The 22241-nt window shown below is 43.1% G+C and overlaps 1 protein-coding gene and 1 long non-coding RNA gene across 3 annotated transcripts in view; one reads left to right on the top strand and one right to left on the bottom strand.

Annotated features, from left to right (window-relative positions):
- The window catches only part of LOC311251389, a 114029-nt gene that overhangs the window by 84069 nt on the left and 7719 nt on the right, over positions 1–22241 (top strand). The window contains exons 2-3 of one of the 2 annotated variants that reach the window (XR_014621392.1): positions 17309–17395; positions 17626–17770. This is a non-coding gene — a long non-coding RNA (uncharacterized lncRNA). Of the gene's footprint in view, positions 1–17308; positions 17426–17625; positions 17771–22241 lie in introns of both variants that reach the window. The other variant, XR_014621393.1, reaches the window with a different exon arrangement.
- arap2 (ArfGAP with RhoGAP domain, ankyrin repeat and PH domain 2) overlaps positions 12803–22241 on the bottom strand; it is a 118871-nt gene continuing 109432 nt past the window's right edge. Inside the window, 5 exon segments of the mRNA XM_084343788.1 lie at positions 12803–15898; positions 15901–16252; positions 17049–17177; positions 18992–19055; positions 20807–20842. Of these exon segments, the coding sequence (XP_084199914.1) occupies positions 15876–15898; positions 15901–16252; positions 17049–17177; positions 18992–19055; positions 20807–20842 (604 nt within the window). The 3' untranslated portion in view covers positions 12803–15875.

Raw genomic sequence — 22241 nt, 5'->3', positions numbered from 1 at the left:
GTTCCGACTCCAATTTCACATCGCTGCTCAAACTTTTCTGATCTTATCACATCTTCTGACTTTTTCCTCATACTTTTGCTCCCGCCTCCCCCTCCACCACTTACCAGCGAATCCTCATGGATCTACTTAAACTTCATCTTATAAAACTCAGACCAATTACACTTACAGAATCCTTTACAGTACAGTAGACTTCCAGCGGGGAAGATGAAGGAAAAAGGGCAAACTCTGAGCTTATTTCATTTCCTCCCTTTTTATAAGATCAACTTTTTGGCATGCCAATGGCTTTTGCAATACTGCTCTGTTTATATTTCATTACTTTTTTTCGCCGCGGCCTGCTGCGAACAGTGCAAACTGAATAATATTGACAGAAAGGGGTCCGTTTCATCTTGGTCATCAATAACAGAATCTTTTTATTCGATGTCCGGCTTGCATGCTGATAATAATTGCTGCCGATGCATGCAATAGCTGCAATAAAGACACTATTGAATTTCCCCAAATTGATTTTTTTTTTCATCCCAAAGTGAAGAGAATGAAACAAAATCTCCCTTCCTTTCAGTGCGAGTTCGCTCATCTCTTTGTTTAATCTGTCTTCCCCCCCAGCCTCGGCTGCGCAGTTGACTCTGCTCTCTCTCATCCCGGCTTTTACCCTCTTCACTTATTTCCTCCATTTATGGTGAATCAGCTATTACACAGAGGCTTTATAATTGATAGTCTCTCGCGGCTGCGCAGCTTTCTGCAAGTTCTTTTGCTAAAAAGCCAACAATTAATAAATACAAAGCCACCTTTGACCCGCAGATTTGTCTAAACAATGCGAGCTGCTTGCGAGGCATAATTTTTTATTCCGCAATTGTAACGGTGTAATTACAGAAACAAGGGCCCCTTATGCTCTTAAAGACATGCCTTTGTTCTTTTATTCCATTGATATTTGCTCCAAGTCTTTTCAGCTTTCCCAAATAAAAAGCAGTTTACCTCCTTCTGTGGACCTGGGAGGTTTTAACTGGTTATAAAACTGAATTTAACACCGGTCCCTCCATGTGAACTATATAATCAAATCAGAGAGGAGATTGGCTTCTTCTATAGAGTAATCGTAGTTAGTCTTAAAGGTGCACTATGTTGTTTTTGGGGAAGAGACAGAGACAGTTTGTTTATTTAGTTTTTTATGCATAAATAATCTCTTTATTTTAATGACTGAATAAACAAACTGACCTTTAAAAAGGCCCTGTTTATTTTTGGCGGACCCTGCCACCTTTCTAGCTTCAAACAGTGTTCTGGAGACCTTACTTTTCCTCTGAGAACAGCTTGTTTATTCAGTTATGGGGAAAAAAATAATATTTCTGAGTTTGTGTTATTACATCATTAAAATTCTGAATATGAATTTGTTCTCCGAAACTAAACGGCGGCGCTTTAATGCCCGTAACCGAGTCAGATTCTGAAAATTAAAACTATTTCCATGGTGGAGTGAAGAAAGAAGCTGCACTATAGTCACAAAAAAGATGCATTACCTCATTCCTATGCATTATGCAAACAGATGTGTAAATAGTATTAAAAATATGTTGGCGTTCTTTCACTTGCTTTAAAAACAGATACATAAGCAATAATCAAGCTCTTAACGACAGGAGACAGTTGTGCTCATACCACTTTTATCCACAGGGGGCGCCAGAACCAATGAACAAAAAGCTCCTTGTAGCTGCTTTAAAGTCAACTGAAATCTGAGTTTTCCTCACTTTTTTGGTAAATATAAACTACAACGATGCGCAGATGAGACTGATGTTTGAGAATCGGCGTTGTTATGAGGCGTTACACTGTTACACTGAGCATCTGAGCAGATTCATAATGTTGTTAAGGGTGAATTCAGACCTGATATTTGTCAAGGGTGTGTTTTTGTAGTGTTTTTGCTCTTTCCTCCTGTTCTTGTGCTCCTCACCAGTCTGCTTTCCCTCTACACCTCGACTACATATCCTTTATTAGCACAGTCTTCTTTATAGCCTATCAGCTCCTTCCCTGCTCTCTTGGTTCATCCTCTCATTCCCCTCACCTGTGTTTCTCCACCTAACTCCGCCAGCACCCCATCCCCTCGTTAGTTTAGTTTGTATTTTACGCCAGTCTTTGTCCAGTTGCTGTGTGGCCCCATTCCTGATGTTGTATTGGCCTGTTCCTGTGATTCATCCTGGAATAATGTTCTGGAAATTGACCTGCCTGCCTGCAGTCTCCTGCATCTGGTGGACAGCTCTAAGTCTCAAGTGGACAGCTCTAAGTCCATCAGTTCGCGCTTCACACGTAAAGTGGTTAGCAAACTGAGCTAACTTCAGCTGCATTTAGAAACTGCATCATCTACTTACTGTCCCTCCTAAACAAAAATGAACAGCACCCTGTTTTAACAAGGGTGTCGAACCACATGCCCGCGTATCCTTTGTAGGGTCAAGGAAGAGCAGGAGCCGATTCCAGCTGACGTTTGGTGGAAAGGCGGGGTACGGCCCGGACAGGTCGCCGGTCAGTCACAGGGCTGACACATAGAGACAGACATCCATTCACACTCACGTCGATTTAGAGCTGTTAACCCTGCATGTTTCCAGACAGTGGGAGGAAGCTGGAGCAGGTGAAGAAAACCCACGCAGGAAGTCAAACTCAAAAAATGTCAGGTTGTTGTTCAGTAGCTCATACTACTCCAACAAAAACATCGACTGTTTCGCTTATCAGAACTGCACTTGCTTATTCAGTCTGTCTCACCGGACCTGTGGCTATTTCCAACCAATATCTGGCTTTTTAACATCTGTCTTTAAACCTGGCCGCCTGCATTCCTCCTGTCACAGCCCTCGAAAAGCTGTGGATGGCAAGAGTCGGAGTGAGGCATCAGGCTGGCACGGTGCCCGGGAACCAGAGAGCGGGGAAAACAGAGCGAAGTGCAGGAAAAGATGGAGCGAGAAGAGAGAGGAGGACACGTGAAAAATGTGATGGCGGCGAAGGTGCCGGGGGAGTCCGACGATGCAAACATTGAAAGCGTGACAGCAGGACAGAGTAGCGAGAAAAAAGGGAGAGTGGGGGGGTGAGTAGGATGTGTTTAACTGCGGGAGCTTGTGTAGGAGTGATGGGAGACCCCGCGGGGCCCGGAGGTAATCTGCAGGTTTTTTTGCGCGCTGGCTCTCCAGGACCTCGCAGGTGTGCGCTGCAGCGGAGATGTCACAACTGTTGTTTCTTTGTCTTTTTGTTCTTTTTATCTCCATTCAGATGAGCACACAATAGAGAATCAACACGTGGAGTGGACACCCCGCGGTCAGCGCCTCACCTTGTCATCTCCAAATTTACCAGTTTCAATAAAAAAAAAAACAAGCAACATGGTTGCTCCTTTCTTTTATTTTCCTCTCGCTCCCCTCTGCCCTCTTTTGTCTGCAGCGCCGGCTCGCAATATTAATGAAATATCTTTCCAGCAATGTCGTAAGCGAGCAAAACTGTAAACACCATCTCTCATTAAGATAAAGAATCCTGTACAGGCAGCTAAATGTCCCTGGCTTTTTTTCTGTCTTCACGCAGTTGAGACCATTTCATCAGATGCTGCCTGAACTGTCTGTACGACTGCGTCTTGGTTTACCCCCATCGCCTCACATTTCACTTGCAATCTCTGACAAACTACGAAGAAGACAAAAAAAGAGACACACTTTTATATAGATTCCTTCACCGTGATGGCTCCCCGGCCTCTCTTTCTCTTGTCTCTTTCTATTGCTGCAAGAGAAATGGAAAAACAACGAGATTTAATCATCCCATTCTCCTTTTGCAAACAATTAGATTATGCCTTTGTTTTCTTTCAATTTGATAAGGGAATCTGACACCATTCTTGCCCGCGATACGCAGTCATACATTATGGAGACGGCGGAGCGTGCTTCTGTTAATAAGAATTGACAGGAGCTACTGCGGAAATAACAAGAACAGACTTCTCCGGGATTCTCGGGCCCCACCCAAAAAAAACGCGGCACTTCCACATACACACCCGACTTCAATGCACAACAGCGCTGGGACATCCACAAGACATCCTCATCAATTATGAAGGAGCTCTGAGTACCATCCATTACACCCAATCAGCTGGAGAAATCACTGTTTTACCACCATTAGCATTCCGCTATTCATTAGGAAACCGCACGCACGCACGGATCTGCACACGCATGCAGACAATGCGGCCGATAAGCCAGGATGAATATGGAGGAACTGCACAGTTCTCAGAATGCAAAAGGAAACCAGTTCCAGTCCCTAGTTTATTCATGACCTGAATAGCATGCCTGCACAAACAAGCCCCGACTAATGTTAATTAAGCAGAAAAGAGGCTCGTTAGAGAGGGGGGGGTGAGAGAGAATGGATTAATCCAAGGACGGCTGGAAGGAAACATTCGATTGGAGTTGGAAGTTATAAGAAAAACATTAGCAAACTCTCAGGCATCAAAGGAAGCGTGAGTTTTGAAGGAACAAAAGGGTAAAAAAAAAATCAGACGACAGGAGGATTTAGTTTCAATAAACCACGGCGAGGAGAGCCAGGCGAGCGACGCCAGACAGCTTGCCGCTGTATGTTTAGGGTGCCATAAAGCAGTGGATCACAAACGAGGAGGCGCAAAAAAGCAAACACGTTTCCTCAACAATTTGAAGAATTCCTTTCTTTCTTGTGAAACACTAGTCGCCATTTCGGGGCCTCGAAAAGAAACAATTTCATCTTTGGTGAAGCTGCTCAAGAATCACAGCATTACACTTCTGATGAAGGGCCACGGGGAGACATTTCTTTTGTTTAAAGTGAGTTTCTCGGCTGTGGGACTTACAGAATAACGGTGCATTGATCGAAACTTCCTTCACCTTGTCTTGTGTTGGCGGCTTGAAGGTTTAACGTGCAAAATATGGGCAGGATCCAAAGGTATCCCCCAAAACATAGGGGGCAGCATATTACCAGAGTAGCCAACAACTGCTGCTCTTTGCGAGCTATCCCTGGCTGTAGCTTGCAACCATTAGCTAATTAGCTCATAGCTCAGGTAGCTGTGGAGCTGGCGGCCTTAGCGCTCGTCTGGACCGGGACCTTGGGTCACAGGGACTTTACAAATACCTTACATATTACTTCTTTAAAAGACTAAGATCACGAATGAAAACTTTGACTAAATATGTTCGTCAATAGCCTTTTTTTCCAGATGACGATGCTTTTCATTGACTAAAACTAGACCAGAATAGTCACTGCTTTCTTTGATTAAAATAAGAATTAAATGCCCAAAATTTAAGTCAACATTTACTTGACTAACTAGAATGGCATTCAGGACAGCGCATACCTCAACCAAGGCCAAGCCACCTAAATAGGCCTGAAAAGGATCCACGCATTATTCCCTGAGATATTAACAAAAATGTTGCAATGTTTAAGAAGGTAAGACAAAAATCCTAGCTCTGCACCAAAAGTTATTCGGGTCTATTCTTGACTGAGACCCATCCCCCATCCAAGTTTTGTGAAAATCGGTTCAGTAGTTTTTTTGTAATCCTGATTACAAACCAACAAACAAGCATGAAAACACTACCTGGCGGCAAAAAGAAAAACACAGGATAAGCTGGACTTTATATGATAAAAACAAAGGAGGACAATTGGTAAAGGACTAAGACTAAATAAGAAAATGGCTGAAAAAATAAACACCATTAAAGACACCATCATGCTTATGTGTAACATGCTAAAATATGACATCAGCAGAAGAACCATAAAGCCGTCAAACTGACTCAGGGGTTTCAAACCGGACCACGATGGCGGCTTGTTCAGAAACTTTCTCTTATATTACAACAATAATTCACTTAAATGTGTTTCTAAAATCATCAGCAAGAAATTAACATAACATTGGTAAATCTCTCTTAATCTTAGATCAACAATGGTGAATTGCACAACCTCTTACACAGACAATGAATGGGAACCGTAGGAAATAAATTTGTAGCTGCCACAACCCTGAGAATGGTGAGTTTTTATTGCTTATAAATTCAGCACTTCAGCTGTAAAAGGGTGACCTCCATACGGAGGTCTGATAAGCTGGACACGTTGGATGACGACTCTGTCTTTAATCCAATTCCTTCCAAGGCACCTCCATCAGATACATGCTTCTGACTCAGTTGGGGTCATGGAAGATCAATCAAAGAGGTGGAGTCCAAAGATGAAAGGATATCACAGGGGACGGAGTCCGATCCGGAGCTGCTCCTTGAGAAGAACTCAAGGTCCGTCTGTACGTACGCGTCAGCTCCTTCGGCGAGCTGTCGGGCGGCATTTCTGATGCGGCCGCATTGTGCTTCATTATGCATGCCATATTGAACCAAACCGATAGGTAATCAAGGCAAATCAAATATTCATTGGGACACATTTCGCTGGAGGCCGCAGAGCGACCCCCAGTCGGATCAACGGGGACGCATCAAAGCCAACAAATCTTGTGAGTGAATGGGAAGCGGCACAGAGATTTAGTTTAGCCTGGAAAACATGAATCCAGGGGGCGACGGGCTCAGTGGGTGTCTGCAGACGAGCTACGCTGCAGTGCAAATGACAGTGATTTAATAATGTTTACAACTGTACTCCAAAGTCTGAGTCTGATGGCTGCTACCTTTCCCGCCTGTGAATTCATCCCCCTTTTAGCAGCTCTTTGCATCTCCTAGCAACAGTGGAAATGTGCGACGCTGCGTTGTGTTTTCAGACAATGGTGCCGCTGTGAGGTCCGCCGGCTTTCTTCCTCACTTTGCCCGAGGATCTGTAATACAGATGTCCGCTGGCCAGACTAGTCAACAAAGGTGTCTCCGTGCCAAATGAGTCCGTAGTGGGATGAAAAACAGGCAAACAGTTGATGCGTGCGAGTCGGAACAACTCTATCATCTCCGCCTTTTCTTTTCATCCGTCCCTTCTGTCTCTTTCCCTCTCTAACTATGTCTCAACAGAGCACTTGCCCCTCACCCTTTGGTCTATCTCGATCTCTTTTATATCCTCCAGCGGGAAATCAAGCACATGCACGTAAACAAAGCCACACACACACACACACACACACCGTCCTGCAGCACCGTGGGACTGACAGAAGCTCCTATCAACGCAGCTCAGTCTTTCAGGTGGTAATTAGCAGTCATTGTTGTTTCTTCCGCTAATCAGAAATCTCACAAACCAATGAGGGTCATTATCTCGCCATCAGGAGGAAAAAGTAGCCTGGCTTAGGGAAAGATTCAGAGAGATGTGTGTGTGTTATGTGATATGTATTATGATAGAGTTCACAGCCTTATCAAATAAAATGGGGAGATTGGATCTTTTTCAATCATTTGCATATAGAGGGGCTTAATATCAATTATGAGATGAAATCGGGTGATTGTTTCTTTCTCGGGCTAATTGCACCTTCAGTCTCAGAGACACGTCATTCTGGAGACGAAGAAGGGAAAAAAAATAAAGCTTTGAGGCGACAGTGTGAACAAAGAAGTGCAGAGAACGCTGGAGTTCGAAGGGTTAAACGGAGCTGAATACAGCCAGGAATGGAAATAAAGTGCACGAATTATCCACTGGCCTCCGGACAGCCGACGGGAACAAGCTCGCTCTGAATGAAATACAAATTCCAAGCATTCATGCCAAAATAAAAGAAAACAAAAACAGAAATGTCTTGTATTTTCAAGCACCACGCCATCTTTCCTGTGGATCGTCCCTTTCTTATCTTCTTTTACAAACAAAAAACTTAGCCTTGAATAAGATGAAATCGTTGGTTGCTGTAACCATAAAAAACTAAAAAGCAACAATGGCGAAGTAAACAAGAGGATGCTAAAATGGGTAGAGGTTGGTTCGGATTCATGTCGCTCTTGCAACAAAGGCTACTTGTCATACCAGACCAAGTAAGGATGTAACAACGAAACCGCTAAGTGCGTTGGAGTTTTACTTCTCCTGAACTTGTCACTTGATAGAAGAAATGGGTTTTCTGCATCCTCTCAAAAGTCTCACTTCAAATCGGAAAGGCAACTTTCAAACTTAACTCCTCCAAGCGTTTCCCTGTATTACTGTTATAAAAAGCGTTACATGGCTACTGCTAGCAGCCTGGCTACTGTCGAAAAGAAGGGAAAACCCGGTAAGAAAAAATAAACACAAAAAAAGAGCAAAAAAGCTGTAAAAGTTGTACTGTAGGTACACAATGTTTTACAAAGACAAATAAAAGATATTGTGAAGATGCATGCAATCTATATGTACACTGCACAACAACTTTTTGACAGCAATCTAAACAAGCCAACTGATCGGCGTTGGCGTTCACATTGGCAGGCTAATGCCACCAAATTAACCTTATGCAACATTGATGAGGTATATAAACTCTTTGATTGGTGTCTTGGAGCGTGTTTATAGACAGTATGTCGGATATTAGGTAAACCAAACACCAGCCAAGGACGCCTAAACTTTCAGAGGACGGCTGCTCCTCCGACTCTATAGAAACTCTATGCATCTTTAACAAGCAAATGTTTAAATCCCTTCCCGTTCGCCACTTCTGTTGTGTTGATAACTTTAGACCAAACAATCTTGCGATGAAGGTTACCGTGGGTGGACTGGCATTCTAGATTAGACGGGGATAAATAAATAATGGACTCCGAATGAGGCAACAAATTATGCTCGTCTCCCCAATTCAAATCAATGGCGTCCAATCTATATCTGCGTCCTTGGGATGGTGCGGTTTGGAGAGCTGGGGGGCATGATGGTGCACAACAAATTGCTGACTGTCTTATGTGGTGTGTTGGCCAGGGACCCTGCCGTCGGCTTTAATAGGGTGGTCAAGGTCTCACACATGAACTGAAAGCCAATGCAGGGACTCCGGATACACGGGTCAGGAGATCGCCGCCGCTAATGCGCTTTCTATTTCACGTTAAATGCTCGTGTATGCGATCTCGCCGTTTTCAATAGTCACATTTCTTTCACTCATTTCCCTTCGCCGTGTTCTTCTTCTGCTCAGACTGTTCATTCCTGCACTCACTCCCTCGCTGGTGAAATAAGGCAGCCCGTTGGACGGCGGTACGCAGAGGTCGGCTCGGCCTCGCTTCTCATTCCACCTCTGGAGTGGATTACTAAATGGAAATGACCGCGGGGCTCGAAGGTCCACCCTGATCAGCTCACAGCGCCGTTCCCTCTCTCTTTCTGAGGGCGCTAAACCCTCACCGACGTCCCAGAGACCCTCATATGAAGCATGCCAGCGTCTGTTTGTTCAAATCGAACCAGTTGTGGTTGTATCAACATCAGAATAGTTCTCCTCTGCGGTGCACAGTGTTCACAGTGGAGCGACAGCATTTAAATGTGAAGAGATTAAACCGCAGGATTTATTTTTCATCTTAAAGGGGCACTCCAGAGATTTATGGCACATCCATAAAGTTGGGGGACTTGCGAGGGATTTAAAAAATCAAAAGCGATGCAGCAGAGGCCAAGATATTCAGACTTTTAGTCTCGATACTGAATACAGCTCTAAAAAGGCTGGAGCCTACATTCCCCAGGATGCACCTTGATTGAACCCTCCCTGCTTAACAAACGCCGGTTGAAAACTTTCCCTCCAGAGCCACAGAAGATATTTAACATACACATATACAACTGTTTTTACATCCTGAGCAAACTCCTGAATGACATGTTAACTGATCTTCATGTTTGAATTTGGTCGCCAGGCTGCAGTCGCATTTCACATCTTCATTCATCATGATTTTGCAAAACTTCAAATAGGCCTGATGCTGTGCTAATTGACAGCTGTTTCAATGTTTGGAAAACCAACTAAGCTAATCAGAGCTCTGTAGGCAGGTTTAAAAATGGGGACGTGCCAGCAACAGAAAAAAAATGCACAAAAACGGTGACTTGGAGAAATCACAACTTTTAAAAGAGCGAGTTTGCTGATTTTACACATCAAAGTCTGTTTACAGGTGTTGAGAAGTACTACTGCGTGAGAAAAAGAAGTTGGATAAAGTCTTTTGTGTCTCCAGATGGAGCTACACGAAATCTGATAATTGCCTCAAATTATGTCTGAAGAAATCTGGAGGTCTAGACTCATTCTCCAAACCCACTGACTGTAGTTAACTTAGTTATAACAAGACTGAGCTAGCTAACTGATATTGATGTGGTATTTTTTTCAGTTTGGGGAATCCCACGATCTTCAGAAAGCGCTAACGTTAGCTCAAGTTGGCTGGCTGACTCAACAGGGACTAGAAATTGCCTCTTGCTAGGTTGTTACTCGGGGTCGGCCTACTTCCTGGAGAAGAAACCTATGTATTTCCAGGGAAAACAGAAATAATGCTTAGAAAAAGTTGCCCCAAAACATGAATACATTCTGATTATATCATTTATTATGTCGGTAAGTGTTGTATAATCACAATATTACACTAGCTGATTGGTCTGGATTCTGTTCATAGAGATTTAAGAAGAAGGGAGCTGACCATCCCTCTGTAGTCCAAACCTCTTAAAGGTTCAATATGTAAGATTTTTAGTTGAAAACATTGAAGGATTAGCTTAAATTATCAACAGAACCCGGTAAAAAAAATAATAGTTTTGACATTATGATCTCTCTGTACTGTGTTGCATGTATATCCACTATAGTTAGCATGCTAACCAGCTAGCCCTAGCCCTTGTAAGTAACACCAACACTCACCTCGTGCTCTAAGCTCCCACTCCAGACCACAATATACACGGCTAACCGAGCTAACAGCAGCTACACTTGGCGGTTACTCCGGTCATTTGCTGCCCTGTTTGAGTATTGATTCGACAGGTTGCCAATTCTTACACACTGCACCTTTTAAGGCCGGTGATTCAAAGCTACATTAGCCACTACTAGCATAGCATTACTGATAGTCCCACTGAATTAGGGAATCTGCTTCGGTGACAGCAGAGTGAGGCTACCACCCAAACAAACAGTGTCATCACTGAGGTGACCTCCTCCATCTGGCAACCTTCCTATAACTCCTATAATGTAAAAATATGAACATGATCTACAGCCTTTTTCTCCCTGAAACGTTTAATTGGAATGTTTAACATTCCCGTTCTTTATTAGCTCTGTGGCGACCCGCTCCCTCCCTCGACCAGGGGGGGAAAAAAAACTGATTGAGGTTTTAAAGACTCAATCCCAGTTGAATTGCAATTGCAGAGGCTTTTAATTAGATAAAGCTTGGCTGGTTTGAACATATACTTTACAGCCGTGTCAGGCTAAAAGGGGTCCATGTGTCGTAAATATCACCCGAGACATTAATAGAATTGAGATTAGAGGGCAGAATGTGTGGATCAGCGTAAAACGGCAGCCAGCAGTGGGACAACTTCATGCAGTGAGCTATTTATAGCTGCTAAAATGGACGGCTCCATTAATATAAGGCTTACCCTTTCTGGAAATGTAAATCACCGGGGCCATGGCCCGACTTGCATGTTATACAGCAGCAGTATGTCAGAGTTAACAGTACCGTCTCTCTGATTTACACTGGTCTGGGATAAAGCGGAGAAGATTACTTCAGTTTTGCGTGCTCTCCTCGCGGACATCTGCTGCGTTTTAAGTCAATGTGCTATCTTAACATTTTTTTCTCCCTACCTCTAAAAGTGCCCCATCGTCTTAGATAAGGCATATGGCTGCAAACGAATATATATTTTTAATTGCACACTTGTTTCAGAAAGCGTCTCGGCGCACTAGAATATAGATGTCTAAAGTGGTAATGGAGCCACACTGAGACCCGTCACTCATCTAGCGCTCTTTCATTTCTGCCCTTGATGTCCACATTATTCACGGACAGACAAAGTGAGCCGACACCAAAGATGGAGGGAGACAGGGGGAGATCAGATCGCGGCCTCGGCGGACACTTCCACAAGGCCGAGGGCTGATCAATAACCTCCACATTTCAAAACTGCATCGGATTAAGTCCAACATGTCTTGTTTTTTCTAAAAACCACAGGGCCCCGCGTTTAATTGAGAAGCATCTCACGTCCAATCAGAGGGCTCATGTCTGTTCTTTTGAAAATAACTTGTCATTTTCTCTCTCTCTCTCTTTCTCGAGCACATCAGCTCACTGCTTCTCCCTCCAGTCCCCCTTCCTCCTCCTCCTCCTCCTCCTCCTCCCTCGCTGTCATCGCCGGCTGTGTGAACACTGCACAGAGCTCAGGTACTCTGCTACTGTACACCTCTGCATGCATGTATAGTATGACTCAGAGCACACAGCTAGCCGGTGGTGGGGAAAAAACCTCCAGATTTGACATCAGTATCATCATTAAAATGTACTTGGAGTGAAGGAAGATACTGTACCTGTGTGTGTTCAAGCCTCAGCTCCATGATGTCTTCATATCTTTGCTTGAATACCTGCTGTACAGTTATGGATCAAATTTTTTTGTAAAGCCATTTACATTTCTATGCATTATGCAGATCAATTAGCCGTCTCTCAGCTCTCAAGGTTTAATTATTGCCGCCTTATAATGTGGCACTTCAGTTTAAAGGCAGATTGAGCTGTCAAAGTTTAACATTTATATTTATTTGGAAATGACTGGAAGTCGATGGCTGCCAGGACTTTTCTAAAACACACTAACATCGTTTGCAAAATTGATTATTTTGATGTACAGGTCGAGCGAAGACTAAGATAACTAAGATACATGTACTGATATGCTAGCAGCATTTAAAGGTTGTTGCAGCTGCTACATTATACACTATTGGTTACTTTATTCTCATGTGTGGAGACGGCGGACCCCGCCACCAGCCGTAGATTGGTCACAATCTGATTCCAGCTTCTTAAACGTGAGCATCTTCTGGTTTCTTTACTCCTGTTTGAAAGTAACCTGAATATCTTTGGCTTGTGGACAAAACAAGACATTTGAGGACACCTTGAGTTTTAGTAAGAGCCCCTTTAATCTGACAAAGCAACTCCTCTGGCTTGCGCAGTTGAAGTGGAGCAAAAAGCACAACATTTCCCTCTGATATGTAGTGGAGTAGAAGGAAAGAAAAAGCATTGAATCCCAAAATTGTACTTTAAGGGGCAATATGTAGTTTTGGAGAATAAATTCAAACTCCATTTTAATACTTAAACATCAGTGAGGCGATAACACAAACTCAGAAATATGTATTTCACATAAACAAAGTAAAATGTCTTCCCCAAAACTACGCAGTGCTCCTTTAAGTAGCCTACAGTACTCGTGTAAATGAATTTTTCCACCTCTGCAGGCACAGAAGCCGTTACCTCACCAGAGTTATGCGCTCAATGTCAACACGTATAATGACTTTGCAGAGCTTTTACCCGAACTCTCTCTCACCATATGGTGACCTCAGCACACTACGGGCCTCAGAGGGACGGCAAAAAATGCTGGGTTATACAGACGCAGAGGACAACTGAGGTAAATGTACAGCACATACAGATGACGGTTCAAGGAAAGAGGCATACAGGAGACGTGAACGGATAGTTTCGTGCAGAATTTGAAGGGATTATTGTTTCCACTCCGAACAAGTTAGTTATAACGTGACTTTAAAAAGGAAACGGGCGTTTAATACTGATCAATATACACATACACATCAGAACAAATGAGTTATACTGTACATAGAGGCTGCGTGGAGTGGAAACGAACTCTCAACAGGCCAATTAATCAGGAGCGTATTCATTTCTACCAGTGCAATGAACATATTAATATAACTAATATAGGCAAGAGAGGAAAACACATATGTGCACAATGAAAACAGCCCTAATAAGAAATGCTCGGACCACGGACGCACAAACGCGCGAGGCTCTATGATTAGAATATAAGGACATGAAACAAAGGACAAGCAGCTGGTGTGTGAGGCATAATGAAAATAAAATGTTAATATGAATTTTTCATGGAGGAACCGGTGTGACAATTGCCTACGTGTGCATTTTCCAACCGCTATCCATTATTCAACAAGAGCGTGCGACTTGAGACGGGGAGTTTATTTCGTACGTTTCACCCGAGAAGGAGGCAGAATTTGATGAAAATCTGCGAATAAAAGGACGATGTAATTATATATAAACAAGCCAGAGATGAAAGATCTTCACGTTGATATCTTAAGTTGCTCTCTACGTGAGTCTTCCTCTTAAATCTTAGAGATATGTTCACAGAACACAACCGAGTGTAGAGGAGGAAATCTATCCAGAGATGTAAAATCCATATATACACTGAGCAGATTTACCTGCTGCAAGAAAAACCCCAAATGACTGTGTTATATAAACCTGCAGAGAGCAGATGCAATATAAAAAATAGGAATAAAACACAGATAAAGAGCTCATAACAAAAAAAATCCAATCAAGATGCATAATAACCCTGAAAGCAATGACGGTAATTATCATTAAACAACACTGATGTTTATCACTTTTTTTGGTTTCCATCATCACGTAAGGTTCCTTTGATTCTCCTAGTTTGTTAATGACTCGACTTCATGCACTATTTCATTCAAACCCAACTGTAATTATCTGATGGATTCGCTGTGCAAAGTATGAAACTGAAGATTTGTGCGTGTCTTTCTTTTTCTGTTACACACCCGCATGCCGACACCTCTGCCATCCCCATTGTTTCCACCATCTGCATTCCTGTGGAAACACATTAAATGTCTTTTTTTTATCACATCGCGTGCTTTTAATTTAGATTCTTTTCACACTGGGAAAAAAAGGACTCAGGACTTTTAAGTTTATGCCTGAATGTCTGGGGTTGGAGCCGGTTAATCTGCCGCTCGAGGTTTCTGTTCCTGGTTGAGCGCGACGTCGCTACGCTGGATGGTGTCGATGCTCAAAGTCTTAATGACACATTTCATCTTGTTAAACACAATTTGTGCTCAACTGCATTCACAGTAGGAATCTTAATCTTCGTGCGCTGCTATTTCTTTGGATCTGATGACACCTGTGGTAACGTTGTAGATAGTGTGTGCTTCGAATGTTAATTTAAAGGTGCATTATGTAGTTTTGGGGATGAACAATCAGAAGAGAAAGATCGTTACTGACTTATGCCTAAACAACCTCAATAAATAAACCATTTGTTTTCATGACTGAATAAACAAACTGACCTTAAAGGACAACACAGTTTCATACGGTTGGCGGACCCTGCCACCTTTCTAGCTTCAAACAGGGTTCTTCTTGTTCTCTGAGAACAGCTTGTTTATTCAGTTATGGAAAAACTACCTGATTAATATTGTAAATATCAATATTCTTCTCCAAAACGACATAGTGCCCCTTTAAAACCGAACATGAACCATAAATCTAATAACTGAAAATAGTTTTAGGTTGTGCATCACAAAATTACATATGCTTACACAACACTGCTAGTTTGTAATCGATGGTTACAGTAGAAAAGATAATAAAAAAATGTATAAAAGAAAAAATTACAAATAAATAACACCTGAGTTTCACCACCACCAGCTAATATTGCATAGTACGTCTATTAATCGGGTCTATTAGCCAGCGCTAACGGCAACCACTTCCAAAACCTGCGCTTATCTTTGGAATTTAAGTGCTTTAATTATGTGCAGAGATGGCGGACCCCGCCACTCATAGTTATAAATGTAGGTATGGTTAACTAAAGATTACATTTACTGTGTAAGGATTCTAATAATCCCAATTCTTTCCAGACAAACTCTAAACAGCCATTTCAAAGTGCCCGAAAAGCAAAAAAAAAAGCATGAAGCAAGCATTTCTGGAAACTTCTGAGGTTTGACAGGCGAACACGATTTTGTAGTTCAGAAGAGCGGCATATAAATCAAGGTTTGTAGTGCTTGGGTCAGCGCCGTGTCCAGCTGAGGTCTGCGTGACCTCCGCTGTCTCCTTGCACCTGTTTTCCACATCCCCCTTGTGCAGTTTCCAAAGCAGTCTTCAGGCTATGAGCAGCTCCACGTCGCTCTCTCTCTACTCAGCCCTGTAATGTTTGTCTTTCAGGTCAGGTTGACCGCTCCAGGTACGCCTCTCTCACCTCACTTCTCTCCCCGTCACTCGTTGCTCTTGGCACTGCGACCAGTCTTGCTCAGCACCGAGTTGAGTTCATTGAGCAGATTATGCGGCATAATACCCTCCCCACCCAGAGCAGGTCTCCTGCTGATCGTCTTACAGCCACTCTGAGGAGGAACGGGCAGAGGCATGGGCTGCAAATGTCTGGACGGCAACGGGGAAGGGAGGCGCTGATGCTGGCAAACATCCACGGAGGATCTTCTGTGCGGGACTTGCGGGGCCTTGAGCATGTCGATGTGCTTCAGGCAGTTGGCAGTGGTGGTCGTCTTGTGGTGGAGAGCGGCGTCCTTGGTGGGCCCTGACCTGCCGTCGTCGAGAGAAATCCTCCTGTCTGGTAGCTGTGGGCGAATGTGTCAGATAAAGATAAATTGTGATACACTGAGTTCAACTCATTTTTCATGTCAGGAGAGTTACTGCTCAGATTTACATAGGGAAATTAAATCATTTATGAGCAGTGTTGGGTTATTACACATTGCTGTATGAGTCATTTAATTTTGCTGTTCAGCCACAAATGGCGTTATTGTTGGCGTCTCTGTCGCAACCAGGTCGTTTCCGTTTTCCTCAGAGTAGCAGCTACCAACAACACACACAGAACACCAGTTTATTAATTGATTCAGTGTGTAACGGAGACGTGAAAGCAGACAGAAATGGTGCCAGGCTGCCCAGTTTGACTGGAATCGCCAGTCAGCTTTCATTTTCCCAGGAGACTGTGTGTACATTGGCAGACATAATAGTTTACTGAGAGTGAGGTTTATAGAGAGCCGGTCCAAACGCAGATGGTGCTATTATTCTACAGCCCAACACCGCTTTGTAAATGAGCAAAAATTACATTTTAAAGCAACTTCAACTTGAAAATGTCGTCTCCTCCTCTACCGTAGAGGTGCAATGATTCAAAAATGTCTCCGCAAGTCAGACTTTCCATGAATATTGCCAATTCATAGTCTTGGATCTTGGTGTTCTCGTTGAAATATAAATGCGAGCGGCTCTTGTGAGGCACAGCTTTGAGTTTAACGCTAACATCAACAGGCTAACACGCTCACAATGACATCCTTCACTGATCAGGATGGCTTGAACTCAGATCTTCCACTTGTAGCACCAGCGAACATATGATCATTTCTGTCAGTGACGTCTCACCTGTTTGCTGGCAATGTGGTTGTGTACTGGCACCTTCCTGAAGTCCGTCACAGCTCCCCCTCTGGCCGATTTGTTGTCTGCAGCATCTTTTGAGTTGACGCTCTTTGAACAGGTCAGGTCAGAGCCGTACTGAAGACACACAGCCCACAGCAGACGTTATTATTATTATTATTACGGTCATAAAAAGAAATACGTGTGGTGTGGACGATGAATACAGGTCATGTAGATTAATTGCCTTTGTTTTCTCTTTGTTTGTACAGAGGACACACACATCTCATCGCCTTTGGACACGGTAGATTAGAAGGAACGTGAAATAATTTCCTTCGTCGTGACCGTGAAACTATAAGGTAAAGACGAGACAGGAGAAGGATGTAGAGGTGTGCATTTCTGTTCTCCTGCCAGACTTAAGCGTCTTTAAAAACCGAGGGAAAGTCAGAGGGTGACACTCCTCTCTGTCCGGCTGTGTTCTGATCCCCGGCTAAACTTTCTCTTTAACAATGTCTCCTTTTATATCGCTGTGACCCCGGGACCTACAGAACTGTCTCTCCTTAACAAATCCTTATTTCATCACTGCTAGGACCTGTCCTTGGACCTTTACACCCTCCTCCAACCCTCCGCCGCTCACCACCACCACCACCACCATCCATTCCACCTTGCTTCAAAATTAGGTCCTCCATCGGTGGTTGCTATGGAAACTGTCGGAGCACAATGCTCGCTAACAGGTAAGAGAAAGGAAATCAAGAACACTGAAGTGCTCTCTGTCTACTTTCTCATCTACACTTTCTCTCTTGCCCTTCCCACGAGCCCCGTGTCCTTCCCACAAGCCGCCCGTGTTGGAAAGCTGACAATCCTGATATTTAGCGGATTTGAGGGGAGAATCCTAATATTTTTAGCCGGCTCCGGTCTGCTATAGATTTAGTTGTTGCAGAGCTAAGAGCTTCTGCAGAGAGCAGAGAAAAGTCACTGAGCCCGCTGAAATAAACACCTTGAAACAACAGACAAAAATTGGCTTCCCCTTTAGATCAATCTCTCCCTGACAGTGTTGCCCTTTTTACTCGCTAACCCAAAGTAAGGCACTGAAAGGCTTTTACAGTAAGCACCTGTGATAAACAACACCGTGCTGCAGAGGGGTTCCCATAAAGGAAGGCGAGCAGAGGGCTAATACTGATTAAATGTGCTGAGCATACGATAACGCAGCAGTGAAATCTCAAGCTATGGTTAGACGTTTCACGTTTAGGATGAGAGCGATGCTCAGGTTAGTGCCATTTACTTGGAAATGAGCAGGAAATAGACACCTGTGTTCAGTTTAATGAGGAAACACTGCGGTTATTTCACCGAGCAGTTAGGAACGAACACCAGAGTGAAAAATAATGCAAAAATATGACACAGTCGGGGCTGTTTCTCCCCGTGTTTGCTTTGCCTTGCATTATTTATGTCATATGTGCTGTGTCAGCGACTGACAGCGACAACACTTAGCTGTATCTTGGGGCTAAGTACCACAATGTGATTGTTATGGTCGCCTTGACCTTATTCTCACAGCTTTTCCACATAAAATGATTTATGTTATTGCTGAGTGACCTCGAAAACTTTACAGTTCTTTCCCCTGTTTATGTATTTCATCTGCCTAAGAGCACAATGGGAATGGATGATTGGGGGAGATGCGATTTATCATATCTACTTGTTCTGAGATATGGATTGTAAAAGATGATTTATTCCGGGCCCGAGTGTATTTTTCAAGGGAAAAGGAGGATGTGTCCGCAATGTGTTTGTCACATCCACTGATATTTTGGGGTTGCAACACGAGAGCACAAAGAAAATGGACGCTTGCACTTTCTCCCGAAGTCACTGCGAGCTCTGCTCATCAGACTGCTTCATCGAGCGTTTGCATGAGTGCATTCCTCGCTTTTCGCTCTTACATTTCGTCCGCACGTCATCTCACTTACCTTCATCTTGATGATATCTGTCACCCAGCTGACCTGCGCCTCCTTCTTCTCGCAGCAGAAATGCCTGAGGAGGGAGAGCTCAGTCCATCAGTCGCTCATTTCCACTTCGTTACTTTCACACTAATCTTTACCAGGTGACTGGACTTGAAGAGTCACAGCACTGGACACAGTGTTCGCTGATTGCTGGAAATAGACTCGATGATCGGTGGGCAGGCTGCGATTACCTATGATTACACTAATCTGCAGCAGTAGCAGAAGTGATAAGTGCTGTATGGAACAATCTAGGATGATGGTTTAAATAATACCTGACACTTTCATCTGTACAGTATTGTATTTGATTTTGCGCTATTTCTGGTGTCTGCTAATATGTTCTTATACAGTACGTACTGTGCTGGACTATACTGTATGTTCCTCTATGTGTGCTGCTGCTTATTCATAGCATTTTGAACAAGAAACTATAAGTTAAAAAAATGGCTGCAATCAAGTTAACAACACTAATAGTCTAGAGTCATGATAGCAACTAGCAGCTAGCATTAGTGAGGCTGTACTTAAAGCTAAACATGCTTACAATTGCCACGCAAACATGCAAATGTTAAATAAGTTTACCCATTAGCATGTTCATGATATTAGCTTAAGATATTAGCTAGCTTTGCTAATGAACTCTAACAACATGTCAATCCCTCAAATAAATTAGATTTTTCAGTCTGGACCAAAATAGTGGACAAACTAACCAACATAGCTACACTCAAAGTCTTGTTGCTAGCATGGCTATGTGGTAAACAAGAAATAAGATAATACAAAAAAAGAATCCACAGGCAAGCTAGCAGTTCTGTTAAGATGTATTTGAGCTAAATTCAGCATGCTAACAATGCTAACATTCAAATGTTTATGGGAATACAAAGTATAATGTTTACCATTTCATATACAGTATTAGCTTAACACGTTAGCTTCAAATGATTGCAAATGAACACTGATAACATGTAAATCCCTGAAATAAATGCTAGACTAGCCAACTAGCACAGACCTCAGAGCCTCGTTGATAGCATGGCTACAAGATAAACAGGATATTTACGCTAATTAAGAGTCTACAGGAAAGCTAGTAAGCCTAGTTCTGCGAGGCTGTACTTAGCAACAGCTTTGGTTTTAGCTAAATTCAACATACTAACAATGACAATGCTAAAATGTGGGTGCTAAACAAGTGTAACATTAGCATCTTATTGTAAATTAGTTTGCATGCTAACATTTGCTAATTAGCACTAAACATGCGTCTCAATCCCTCAAATAAATTAGATGGTCTAGTCTGAACCACTGTGGCAAACTGGCCGACTATCACAGCCATCCACAGAGCCTCATTTGTGTTCTTCCCTCAGCAATTCTGTCAGAAATATCCCCTTCCTATTCATAAACGTCTTAAATAAATACGAATAAATTCACACTGATATCAGAAAATGTTATAAGAAGCTAGCTCTCGTCAAGGAATTGCATTTGTCATTTTGGACGGCAGCTCTTTATGTGTGACAGCAGATAATGGTTTTTCGAGGCGAAGCTACAAAAAGAAATTTTATTAAAAAGTGAAAAAGATTGTGTATTATTTCACTTCCTATGAGTCGACCAGACAGCAGCCTCTCACCATCACTAATATATTTTAACTGCACTGATGGCCCTCCGCTAACCCTCTCGGCTCATAACAAAGTGCTTCAGCCTCAACTTTTTAACTCGGTGCCACTCGATTCTTTCTGTTTTAGAGATAATTTAAGTGGAAAGGGTAAAACACTCATCAATTATTGAACTGGAGAACTTCTGCACGACACTCACCATTGTTGTTTATCAGTGTAGACTGTGAAGCCCCAGCTGTTAAATGGAAAAGGACAAGGGGGGTCAGACTTTGAGATGTTCATTCTGCAAAGGAAAACCTTGCAACGTCCTGTGCTGCAACTTCATTTGCAGACGGAGGTTACAAACATTTTCTGAAAGGACACCAGGGATTTATTTTTTTTATCTCTTAAGTATCCGACTCCAAAAAATATCAACAATTGAAGGAAAAATATGAAGGTTGTTGAGAAAGTGTCGTTAAAGATAGCAGCAGGTCGAAATACTTTTTTATTTTAGAGGAAAAACGAGTTGACTACAAATGCTAGGTGCTAAACAGAGGAATTAATTAGATTAATCAGCACGGCTCTAGCCAACATGTTTATGCATGGTCAGACCTCGACATGCTCTGGGCCAAAGTGTAAAATATTCATGCAGATAATCTATAAGCCTTAAAGCACATTTTTACTGGGGGGGTGGGACGCATGAGTAGTGAATCTCTAAAACGCACATGTATGTGGGAGAGTTCCTCGTACCGCAACGGTTAATTGTAAATAAGCTGCGAGGTAAATAACGAAGATCTGCACACAGCACGCTTTAAAGTGCACCGTATACGAGTGTTTTTCGGTGCAAATTAACCTGCACAGAGGCGGCAGAAGGTGAAAAGACCACCTTCCTGGAGAATACACCTTCCCTGAAACCCTTCACAGCTGTGGCTGAACAGGAGCAGAGAAGTAGGGGAAGAACAAAGCGAAAAGAGGGGGGCAGAGATAGAGGAGCTAGCAGCCTGGAGCACCACTCCTGTGAGTTAAGGCAGCCGATCCAACCCTGCAGCAGGCCGCTCACAGATAGACCTCTGCCTAATGAGGTAGTGGAGCGCTGACTCTCCTAACCCTCTCGCTACGACTCTCTCCGTTCTCCTCAGCACTCTGTCTTTATTTCTTTATTCACCGTATCACTTCTCCCACAGCCCACTCAACAGTATATCTATGATACCACGCTGTATCATTCTTTCAGGTCCCCCTCCTCCCTCCCTCTCTCTCTCTTCATCTCCCACTCCCTCCTCTCTTATCCAGTTTTTTTTTCCTCCCCTGAAGGACGGCGTGAACGCAGACGATCGCTCGCCGGACTCATTTTTCACGCTTCCCCGGACTCGAAATTTTTCCGACGTGGGGGAAAATTATGAGGAATTATAATCGGGTAATGTGAAATATAGGTTTGGCTCCTCAAAAAAAAAAAATCTCCTCTTTGTGTGACCAACAAGAAACTGCTGAGGGTTTTGGCATGTGTCATAAATTATAATAACAGAAGATCATTAAAATAAAACAGTCGCGGCGAGGTTTTTTCCGTGCGGGGAAGCGGAGGGTTTGATAATTTGTATTTGTTAAAACGCAATTACATTTAATCAATTTCATTACAGTGAAAAATAAGACGGGGGTCA

Source organism: Pagrus pagrus (genome assembly GCF_965226575.1).
Source record: "Pagrus pagrus genome assembly, chromosome: 22".
Taxonomy (NCBI): domain Eukaryota; kingdom Metazoa; phylum Chordata; class Actinopteri; order Spariformes; family Sparidae; genus Pagrus; species Pagrus pagrus.
The sequence above is the reverse complement of the archived record's forward strand: the minus strand, read 5'-3'. Positions and strand labels throughout refer to the sequence as shown.